Below are 12,292 nucleotides of genomic sequence, written 5' to 3'. Positions count from 1 at the left end.
TAGCGATTTGTATTGTATTTTTTTTTTTCTTGTAAATTTGGGTCCTATAATTTATGACCACGCACGGCCAATTATTACATAAAATATGAATCAATTTATTATTTATGTATAAATTTTCAATAACAATTTATTAGAATAAATATAAGACTGAAATATAATCATTTTAAACTATTATAATTAGATAATTTTAGTTTTGGATTTATTTAAATATTCAGTGTGCTCTATTTTTAATATACTTATTTTTTTAATTAACAAGTGTAATTATTCGTGTATGAAAAGATTGAAATTATAATTTTAAATTATTTTTTTGAAATTAATTTGAATTATAATAATTTGATTAATAAAAAAGTAACATGTTATGTATTGTTTTTTTTTTAAATCTAGTGTTAATTGGATTAATTCTAAAATAGTTATTAATCAGTTTTAATAATGTACTTTTTTCAATAAATCACACATATATACTGAATGTGATCATAAATAATATAGTAATAGTTAAATCCACTAACAAATATATTATAATATAGTAATAGTTAAATCTATTAACAAATATATTAGGTATTATCACACTATAAAATAAATTAAATATAAAGGCTATTAGCACTTATAAATCTATAAAATCGTATTGTCTTTTATTCATGTAAGAGTTTACTTATCAAATAAACTTAAAATATAAACAAAAAAATTTATAAAATGGATTTAGCATCACTTGAAAGAATTATGAAAAATAATCAACTTATCTTATCATCTATGAGAACCATTTCTATGTAAGTTGTCTTGTTCTTGTCAAATTTGAATGGGACTTTTCATAACCTTATAATTCTTGCCTTTATTTTTCAAACTTTTTCATTACATAATCCACCGTACCATAGATAACAGTGTTGACAGAATCGTAATTAGTAACCCTTAGGTATGAAAAATAATAAACAGAAGAAAAATAAAAAAATATGATAAAAAATAAATTGATAAAGAAAAAATTACAATAAAAAATAAATATTGTTAAGTAATTATGCTTTTTTTAATAAATAATAAAAAATTAAATATCATAAATTATATTCTTTTAATACAATTTATAAATATTAATAATGAAAATAGTCTCACTAATAATATAAATGATCAATACAATAATTATATAAAAAATAACTAATTACATAATTGCATAATTTTTAAGATCCTATATAATTGAATCTAATGGACAAATAAAAAAAATATCTATATGATAATATCTTAATATTTTAGCATACTATAAATCATATCATAAATTTATATATTATATTATAATTTTAAAAACTTCTTAAACACATTATAACATAAACCATCTAAAAAGATACACCAAATTAACGAATATCACATAGGTCACAGCATACATTTTAAATTGTTACGATATTTCAAATAAAAAGAGTATCAATACAGAGAAATCAATGAATATAACTAAAATAAAGAACAACAAAGCGACACACACAAAAAAAAAATAATAAAGAAAATTAATAAAAGTATTAACATATAAACTACATACACAAACAATGTATATATTAATTGTGAATCATAAAAAAGACAATATGTGTGTGTGTAATAATAATCAATTAAAATAAACAAAAATGTTAAAAAAATAAAAAATAAAATGTATAAATAAAGATAAAAGAAACAAAAATTAAAGAAATTATAAAAATTGTACCTTACACACGAGAGAAGGGGAGGGAGGGAGAGAAAATACGAGAGAGAGAGAGGGGAGAGGGAGGGAGGGAGAGAGAAAAGAGAGCGAATGAGTAAAAAATATTTGATCTTGTATAAATAGATGGTATTGAAAAAAATAAACTAATTAAATTAATTATTAAATAATTTGATATTTACTCCAATCAAATCAAATAATTAATATAATTAACCAAATTAATTAATTGATATAATTAATAAATTCATATAAATTATAATAAATGGTGAGATTTGAATAGGGGTGCACAGACCCGGCCCGACCCGGTCCCAAACACTTTAGGGACTAATTTGGTGTGATTTCATCGGGTTTAGGGTCGGATAAAGGTCTCAAAAATAGACCCGGTCATTATTTCGGGTCGCGTCCGGGCCATAGCTCGGGTCATCCGAAGTCGACCCGGTGGTCCGGTCATCATACACAATTAATATTTTGTGTTATTAGTGATGGATCATAACTATTCTTATGTGAAATTTAAGTATTGTAAACCTTAATATTTTGTGTTATTAGTCAGACTATAAGTTAATGTTTTATGTTTAGAATGCATAAGACTTTAGACTAATACATAATATTGTGTTATTTGTATTGATTTAAATATTTGGTATTATTAGACAATATTAGTATTGATTGTGGTTTTGCTTTAGTATTGATTGTGATTATGCTTTAATTTTAAAAAAGGGTTGGTTCTTGTTATATTTTTCTAAGTGAATTTTACCATGTTAAATAATGGTTGGAGTCTTGGAAATTTGGAAATTTTTACATGCTAGCTTACAAGAAGGTATCAACGTAATGTAATGTTAACGGCCCAGTTTTCACCCGGTATAATTGTGGCCCGAAAGTATATTGGTTTCATCGGGTCTAGGGTCGGGTTCGAGTTTAATAAATAGATCCGGTGTATATTTCGGGTCGGGTATGGATCCTATCAAACTCGGCTTCACCCGACCCATGTGCACCCCCTAGATTTGAATGTCTAATCAAATTAATTAATTAATTAATTAATTATAATTGATTTGCTTTAATGAATTAAATGAATAGATAGAATAGAATAAATTAAGAATTAGAAGGATATGAATATAATTAAAATATTTAAAAATATTTTTGATTGATAATTAGTTTAATGATGCATTAAATATTGATTTTATATAATTATAATAAAGATATTTTCTTAAATTAGTATAATTATGCATTATTCATTAAAATAATTAAAAATATTTTTGATTAATAATTGATAAGTAGTTTAATAATGCATTAAATATTGATTTTATATAACTATAATAAAGATATTTTCTAAATTAGTATAATTATGCATTATTTATTAAATATTAATAATAATATAATTATAATAAAGATATTTTTTATAAAATAATTTAGAATAGAAAATAGGAAAGTTCATTTTGGAGGGAAAACAGAATCACGAGAGATCGACACGTCATCTTCATTAGTTGGGAAAAAACCCAATTTTAGTATATTAGAAATTGTTATAACATAAAAATTGTTATAACATAAACCATCTAAAAAGATACACCAAATTAACGAATATCACATAGGTCACAGCATACACTCTAAATTGCTACGATATTTCAAATAAAAAGAGTATCAATACAGAGAAATCAATTAATATAACTAAAATAAAGAATAACAAAGAGACATACACAAAAAAAATAATAAAAAGAATTAATAAAAACATTAACATATAAACTACATACACGAATAATGTATATATTAATTGTGAATCACAAAAAAAAAGACAATATATATATGAATTGAAGCACACATGACAAAATAGAATATTATAAAACAAAATTATAGTAAGATTATTTAAAAATAACGTAAAGATGACACATCTCTTTTGTTAATCAGATGCTAAAAGAAAAAAAATATGCGCCTAATAATAATCAATTAAAATAAACAAAAATGTTAAAAAAATAAAAAAATAAAATATATAAATAAAGATAAAAGAAACAAAAATTAAAGAAATTATAAAAATTGTACCTTACACACGAGTTTACACACGAGAGAGGAGGAGGGAGGGAGAGAGAGAAAAGAGAACGAATGAGTAAAAAATATTTGATCTTGTATAAATAGATGGTATTGAGAAAAATAAACTAATTAAATTAATTATTAAATAATTTAATATTTACTCCAATCAAATCAAATAATTAATATAATTAACCAAATGAATTAATTGATATAATTAATCAATTCATATAAATTATAATAAATAGTGAGATTTGAATACCTAATCAAATTTATTATTATTATAATTAAAATAATTAAAAATATTTTCAATTGATAATTGATAAGTAGTTTAATAATGTATTAAATATTGATTTTATATAACTATAATAAAAATATTTTTTAAATTAGTATAATTATGCATTATTTATTAAATATTAATTATAATATAATTATAATAAAGATATTTTTTATAAAATAATTTAGAATAGAAAATAGGAAAGTTCATTTTGGAGGAAAAACAGAATTACGAGAGATCGACACGTCATCTTCATTAGTTGGGGAAAAATCCAATTTTAGTATATTATAAGTAGATAACACAATCTTTCGAATAAAAAAAAAGGAACAAAAAGAACAAGCTAAACAGGATTACGGAAATCACGATTTATTATTTTTGCTTGAGTAAAAAAATTATGTAAATAAATAGCATTTATTATTTTTTCTGTTGTTTTTGGGTTTATTGCTGTGTTGTTAGTAAAAGGAAAAACATAAATTCATACTATACTAAATTTAAAAAAAGTATATATTATTAATAGAAATAATGAATAATATAAATGAGAAAACTATTTAAATATCAAGTGTAATATCAAAATTAAGACTCAGAAATTTAATGGATAATAGGTCACCTCCAGAAAATGGAATAGTAGGCCAGTCAGTGGGGTTGGAGATTCCTTATCGTGTGGATATAATTCACAGACATGAAATATACAAAAGGATGATAATATAATTTTTTTTAATATTATAAATATACAAAAGGACAAATAAACAACAGAAAAATAATGAATTGGTTAATTAGTTAGTGTTAATATAACTCAACTACGAAACAAATAAAGAAAATTAGTTTTTTAATATTTCTAATGGTGAGTTTAACTATTTCCCCTTTTTGCCGTTTTAAGATGTCTCTTAATAATATCTTGTTATAATATTTATCCATTTTCAAGATAATGGTCAATTTAGATACTTTTAACGAGAAAAAATATAATATCTGAATTTTTTTAATTTAATTATTCTGTTAGTTTTTATAGTTTTGCGAAATTTTTAATTAAGTTTTGATATTTTTTTAATTTGGTTTTTCTACTAATTTTTTTTTTCAATTAGGTCCTTCTTCACCGTCATTAATTTAATTGAATAAGGACTCAATTAAAAAAAATTTTGGTACAAAAACCCAAATAAAAGAAAAAAAATATAGGGACCAAATTAAAAAAAATTAGTATAAAGACTCAATTAAAAAAAAGTATAAAGACTTAACTAAAAATTTTACAAAATTATAGGATCAACAAAATAATTAAACTATTTTTTTTTAAAAAACTTGTTAATAATACCAAATAAAATCTGTATTTAAATAGTAAGGTTTTAAATTTTTTATAACATTAAAATTACATAAAATATTTTATTAGAAATTTGTTGACTAATGACTTAAAAACACTTGTTAAAATTTTCTAAGAAAAAACGTTTTATTGAATAAACATAAGTATTCATGTATTCAATACAAATAAGCAAAATATGAAAACTATTAAATTCTTTCAATTTTATAAAAGAGATAAAAAGAGCTACTTTTAATATTCACCTTTAGAGTGCATTACAAGAGAATGGTATAACGACTAAATTATTTCAATTTTATTGGGATATAATGGAAGAAGACGTGTTTTGGATTGTGAGGAGTTTATTTGTTACGGGTAGAATTTTAAAAAGTTTTAACCACACTAATATTTGTCTAGTGCCAAAGATCTCAGATGCGAGCGATATGATTCAGATAAGATCCATCAGTTTGTTTTCTGCTGTTTACAAAATCATTTTGAAGGTACTGATCCACAGACTCTAAAGGGGTGTGAATAAGGTAATTAGCGCTACTCAAAGTGCATTCTTGAAAGGTAGATTTATTTTTGATAATATTCTTATAGCACACAAATGTATGCATTACTTTAAATAAAAGAAGCAAGATTTGGAATACAAAATGACACTCAAACTTGATATGAGTAAAGCCTACGACAGGATGGAGTGGGGAGTGGCATTTTCTATGATTTATTATGGAGAAGTTGGGCTTTGAATCGAGATTCATTTATTGGATTTCTGAATTGTTGATAACCGTTTCTTACTCTATTGTTGTGGAAGGTCAACCCTATGGTTTTTTTTTTAAACCAAATAAGGCATTCGTCAATATGACCCTCTATCTCCTTTTCTTTTCTTATTATGTGCAAAAGGACTTTCTTTTTTGCTACACAAAATATAGCAAAACAATCTCATTCAAAAAATTCAAATAAATAGAAGATGTCCAACTATAAATCACTTGCTATTCGCTGATGATTCCATTCTATTCGGTAAAGTCTCGAAAAATAGTTGTACCTCTATTATAGAATTATTGAAATCTTATGAAAGTTTCAGTAGGTAAAGAGTTAATCTTAATAAATCTGTCCTATTTTTTAGTAATAACATTCCAGAGCTGATTAGAACCTCTCTAAAAGTCAAGTTAAATATTTTTCACGTAGGTGCACAGGATAAATATTTGGATCCACTTTCTCTTGTCAACAGCTCTAAGAAAGTCACCTTTAACTCAATCAAAAATTAAGTTTCTCAAAAGGACACGAGGATGGAAAATATGCTTGTTATCTAATGGAGAAAGACAGGTATTATTTTGAGTAGTTAGTGAAGCCATACCAATATACACATTGTCATGTTTTCAACTTCTACGCAGCTTACTAAATAAAATTCATAGTATTCTAATCCAATTCTGATGGGGCAACAAGGTTCTGAAAGGCGAATAATGTGGATTAGTTGAGATAAGATGACTAGGTCTAAGAAAGAAGACAGACTTGGTTTCAAAGATATCAGGACTCAAAACCTGACTCTTTTAGATAAATAGTGCTAGAAAATCGTAACTCAATTTAACTCTCTTCTTTCTAAAATACTTAAAAGTAAATACTTCATATTTAATTTCATCCTTACAGCAGAAGTAAGAACTTTACCTTCTTGGGGTTGGCAAAGTATTCTTGAAGGAAGGCAAATTAGAGAGAAAGACATTAGTTGGAAAGTAAGTTATGGTGATATCCGAATCTTTAGCGAACCATGGCTCCCTCCTCCTTACCCCTTCACTGTTCTACCATCTGCGACACTACTATCAGATAGTTATCATCTGTTATGGGTGAAAGTCCTGTTTTTGTCAAATAAATAGTAGAACAAAGTATTAATCTCAAATCGTTTTCCTCTAAAATTTGCTCAGCAAATTCTCTCCATAACTCAAGGAGAAGGTGAAAACACAATTTAATGGATAATGAACAGAGCAAAAATATATGATGTTGCATCAGGGTATAGGATTGCTTACTAGTTTTACCATACTTTTATTAAATTTTGTCCGAACTTCATGCAATAGAGGCCAGTTTGAAATCATTTATGGAAGATGAAAATCTCTCACAAGATTTTACTATGCGTGAAAAATTCTCCATGGTAAGCTCTGCTTCTCATCCACCAGTTGTTTCCATTCACTTCGTCAACTTGTCCAATCTGCAAGTCAGCTCTAGAATCACTCATGCACTGTTTATTTTTCTGTGGAAACGCTAATCTAGTGTAGAAAAAGAGTCATTTGACTTATCTCATTCTAAACCATAGATGTTCCTTATTCTTCGATTGGTGGAGGAATTCGGTATTATAAACTGGACTTCAATGAACAAGCTCTCAAAGAGCTCGACTGATTTTGATTATAGCTTGGAACATTTGGAAGGGGAGGTGTCGGCGAGTTTTCGAGCATGTTCAAGATCCTCCGAAAAAAATGCTAGCAACATCCTTTAAATTGAATCAGGAACTATCTATTTTGCCTTATGTATAGTTTCCTGAAGTTTGTTCCCTATCTACTTTTCTATATTATTTTATTCTTATAGTTTCACCTATTCGTGAATATTTGAGAATTTCTATTTTCTATTTTTTTTGTCCTGACTTTTGGATATTATATTATTTTTCTACTAAATAAAATAGCACTATTATCTTTGAATAAAAAAGCAAAATTAAAAATGACTAACTCGGTCACTTATTAGTATTGTATTTAAAGGTGAGTTTTTTTTTCTCACATTATTCTTTAGTTTGACAAGTTAAGAATTAATTTACTACAAATTTGAGTTTTATTTAAGGGTCTGTCATTGATTAATAGATTGTTACATATACAAAATAAAATTCGAACCTCTAACATTTACTTAAATAGATAAGTTAATTGATCATTTGACCAACTCAAATTAATTATTGGGTGAATACTCATCCCGACCTTGATAATTTTTTCGAAGGTCTACGAAATTCTTTAAAAAAAAATTAAATTCTCATTTCGACGCTGATAATTAACTTTGTAAAATTGGTTAACCTTTTTCAATAATTTCTCTCCAAAATATATTTATACAACTCGTTAATCACTAATATATCCTCTATTTAATTTTTATGAGTAAAAATAATTTAAAAATTACTAATATTTTTTAATTTTTTTTACAATAAACAGTCTTATAGAAATAAAATTTAAAAATAAAAAAATTTATTAAAAGTCTCATTTTTTTTTTTCGAAATAATGATGAGAAACCGTTTAAGATTTTTTTTCCTAATTATTTAAAGACGAGTTCTAGGATATAACATAATGATATACAAAAAAGTACTTGAGATTTGTATTTATCGTTGGTACATAAAAGGGACAAATTGGTTATAGAGGTTGGAAACTTGGAATCTCCTTTAGGATTTGAGCTTAGCTAGTTAACTTTTAATTCCTAATCTCTTACAAACCAGCTAATTGTAGATGGTTAAGGTACACAAAATAATTCATTTGTTATTACATTTAGAAATTTAGATATAAGTAATATATATTTATATATCAAGTTTCATAATATACAAATATGACAAGAAACAAAAAACAAATTTATATATCAAATTTACTGAAACGAACCTTAAAAAATAAAAATATTCAACTGTCATAAAAAAATTAATAAAAATAAGAAAAGATAAAAATGAAAAAATTGATAAATTATAACTACCATATATGTATATCGGTATATGTATTGTTCTTAGCAGAGATGGAGAATTAAGCAAACTTTTCTCGAATATTAATATCCAAATCCAAACTATTAATTTTAAAATGATAAATAAATAATAGTTTAATCAATATATAATTAAAGTAGTAAAATTGATATATAATAAAATTACAAATTTAATGATAATTAAATTTTTATTTTTGTTAATCTCAATATTCAAAGACTCAAATTTCAAAATGCTTGTTGTCAAGAAAAAAAAAAACCATAACACGGAAGACACGCAGGTTGAGCGAGACCTAGCAACGACCTTGATTAAATTAAATAAGAATTGAATCTGTTGATGCAATGAGTGGAAATGAATAATTTTGATATCTGAAAGTAGAGAAAGTAGTGTAGTTTATCCTTGAGACAATTTAACACAAGAGAAGAACATTAGGGGAAGGAGGGGTAGATGGGACCCAGACTAAAAACTGGTGGGTGAGAATGAAGCGAGAGGTGCTGTCAAGTGAGGAGTGGGCTTTGAACTTGTGGCTACCAAGTAACAAAGTTAGAGGGGGCAACATAGTTCAAAAAGGAAAAACAACTCATTTATTGTGTCAATGCTTTCTTCTGGAATCAACCCAAAGCTGAAAGGTCCCCTCCCTCCCCCTCCCAATCCCTCAAAATCCTCTCTCTCTTTTCTCTTTTTATGTAATCTAATCTCCCCTAATTCCCACACTCTCTCTCATCGTCATCATTAAGCAGGCAGCGCCCTCAACCCTCAACCGCCATCACCATACAGAGAAAAACAAAAACCATCATAGCCACATGGATTTCGTGAGAATCTGTCTTCTTCTGTGCCCCCCGTCCTCCTTTTCTTTTTTTTTTTAATATATATATTCTTGTTTTTGTTGTTGCTATTATTAATTAATTAATTAATTAATTAATTAATTAATTAATTATACAGAGGTGGAAGGTGTGGGTGTTCCCTTCCTCTGCATCTGACTTGAACTTTTTTTGTATTTGTATTTGTTCGGTTAAGCAATGAAACTGAGAGAGCTCAATTATGCGAACGCTTTGTGATGCTTGTGAGAGTGCGGCCGCTATCGTTTTCTGCGCCGCTGATGAGGCCGCACTCTGCCGTGCCTGCGATGAGAAGGTTCTTCTCTTATGTTCATTATCTTTCTTAGTTTGACTTAGATCACTCACTCTCAATGGCACAAATTTATGAGGTTTTATCGGTAATGTAGCAATTTTGAAATCATGAGCTGAATCCATTGATATGGATTCTTTAAAGTTGAAATCTAAGTTTGTTTTTCAACTAACGAGTTAAACGTTTGAAATCTTGGGTCGGCAGGTTCACATGTGTAATAAACTTGCTAGCAGGCATGTAAGAGTGGGTCTGGCAAGTCCAAGCGATGTGCCTCGTTGTGATATATGCGAGAATGCACCTGGTAGGCACTTTCTTTGTGTCAACTATGATAGTAATATTTCTCAATTGACTTTGCCTTATGTGTCTATTTCAATCTGGACGTAGCATTCTTCTATTGCGAGACAGATGGAAGCTCGCTTTGTTTGCAGTGCGACATGATAGTTCATGTTGGTGGTAAAAGAACACATGGAAGATATCTTCTATTTAGGCAAAGAGTTGAGGTGTGTTGAACACACTTTCCTTATATTGATTTCTTATCTAGATGGAGGTCTTTGATTTTTCTCATTAAGATGAATAATATTTGTGTGTTCCATAGTTTCCAGGAGATAAACCTAGTAACATAGAAAACCCAGCTTCTCAACCTATGGAACCAGGGGAGACTAAGAGGGGACAAAATCCACTTCCCAAACTAAAAATGGGGGAGAAGCAACAAAACCACAGGATGCCGCTGCTTTCAACACCAGATCCTGATGCTGACGGACATGCCAAGATGGAGACTAAAATGATTGATTTGAACATGAAGCCTAACAGAATACATGAACAAGCATCAAATAATCAGGTAGGAGTTCATGAGGAATAAAAATTTTCTTTTTTGACAGATTGGACATTCTATATATGATAAATTTGTGTTAAATGTACACGAGATCCTGCAAACTAATATTTTAGCCTGTAAGAATTTAACTCCTTACACTAGAGTAAACTTACTCAAATGATCTAGTTATGATTGGGATGTAGAACACATGATGGACTTCTATGTTGTTTATGATGATTATACACAAATGGGATTGGATTATAGGAAGCATGTGACATATTCCTCATAGTTTTAAGTTGTTCAATAAATGAGTGTCATCCAAAGAATAAAAAGAGTTAATTCCTTTTAACTACTGCAGCTTACATCAAATTTTGTAAATCTGGAACTATTTTTTTTTTTTCATCTTGTTTCCTTTTCTGCCTCTTGTAACCATGAAATTTCAGCTTTCCTTTGTTTTCTAGAATTGGTCTTAGTAATGCTATTGAAAATATAACTCAACAACTCTTCAAACATGATTTCAACACCATATGGTTCATCTTTGCTTCTGTGAACTCTCAAGGAAAGAAGCGATAAATATAGAAGGACAAAGCTTGTGGAACACAATTACTGTGGTTACTTTTTGTATATATACTGATATGCATATTTCTCATAATTTGTCTCCATTTTTTTTTTTTTTTGCAGCCATAAGTCATGCAATTAAACAGAGCAGTTCTGACATGATAATACACCATAAATCTATCAAATGGCAAAACAATTGCATTGTCTCATGCATGCTAGTCACAATGTTGGAATAGTAGATTAGTAGATTAACATACTATGCTAGCAAACGAGGCATTGCGGCACCAGAATCTTTTTAGGAGTTTGTTTGCCCTTTTGAGAATTCAATTTGGTAGATCAACACTTTAGATCTGTACTGCAAAGCATTGTTAACTGCAAATATGAAATGTGTGGTAACTTTTATTTCTTTACACACTCTTTTTCATGTCATTGGGCTCCCTTAGGAAATTTAGGGAAAATATTTATTGTTTTATTTTCATTGTGACGTGTTGCCAAATTGCGTATGATGGTAGAAATTGGAGTTTGCTCTTATGTTTATTTATTTATTTATCTCGAAAAGCAACTTTCTAAATTCCAACTCCTTTTAACTCAAAATTAAATAATTTTCAATATAAAAAGAGGATTGAGGCATTTAGATTGGCCTTTTTTTATTTATCACTAGAGTTTCAGTCTCTCTTAAGAATATTTCTTTTTCTTACTCTTAAAATTTGAGGTATTTAGATTGGTCCAAAAACGTACACCATAAATTCTTAATAAATAAATGACTGTATAGTTGGATAAATATAATTACAAAAAGAATTCTTCAAAGTAAATCAAAACAATATTATTTTGCTAAAGATTAAAAAAAAGTTTAAGCCTAA

At 27.3% G+C, this 12,292-nt stretch overlaps 1 protein-coding gene across 1 annotated transcript; it reads left to right on the top strand.

Annotated features, from left to right (window-relative positions):
- Window positions 1–9,512: 9,512 nt before the first annotated feature.
- Window positions 9,513–11,844, top strand: LOC107488042 (B-box zinc finger protein 18). Its single transcript, XM_016108738.3, has 6 exons — window positions 9,513–9,747; window positions 9,953–10,069; window positions 10,268–10,364; window positions 10,448–10,563; window positions 10,659–10,901; window positions 11,556–11,844. The coding sequence occupies exons 2-6, from the start codon at window positions 9,977–9,979 to the stop codon at window positions 11,559–11,561; spliced, it is 555 nt and encodes a 184-aa protein (XP_015964224.1). The 5' UTR covers window positions 9,513–9,747; window positions 9,953–9,976; the 3' UTR covers window positions 11,562–11,844.
- The last annotated feature ends 448 nt before the right edge of the window (window positions 11,845–12,292 follow it).

This window comes from Arachis duranensis, chromosome 5 (genome assembly GCF_000817695.3).
Source record: "Arachis duranensis cultivar V14167 chromosome 5, aradu.V14167.gnm2.J7QH, whole genome shotgun sequence".
Taxonomy (NCBI): domain Eukaryota; kingdom Viridiplantae; phylum Streptophyta; class Magnoliopsida; order Fabales; family Fabaceae; genus Arachis; species Arachis duranensis.
The sequence above is the reverse complement of the archived record's forward strand: the minus strand, read 5'-3'. Positions and strand labels throughout refer to the sequence as shown.

What these genes read in the sequence shown, in the direction of transcription:
- LOC107488042 (XM_016108738.3), top strand. Translation starts at nt 9,977, where the DNA reads ATGCGAACGCTTTGTGATGCTTGTGAGAGTGCGGCCGCTATCGTTTTC. An exon ending in GCCGTGCCTGCGATGAGAAG is followed by an intron (nt 10,070 to 10,267) that starts GTTCTTCTCTTA and finishes TTGGGTCGGCAG; the next exon opens with GTTCACATGTGTAATAAACT. An exon ending in TATATGCGAGAATGCACCTG is followed by an intron (nt 10,365 to 10,447) that starts GTAGGCACTTTC and finishes ATCTGGACGTAG; the next exon opens with CATTCTTCTATTGCGAGACA.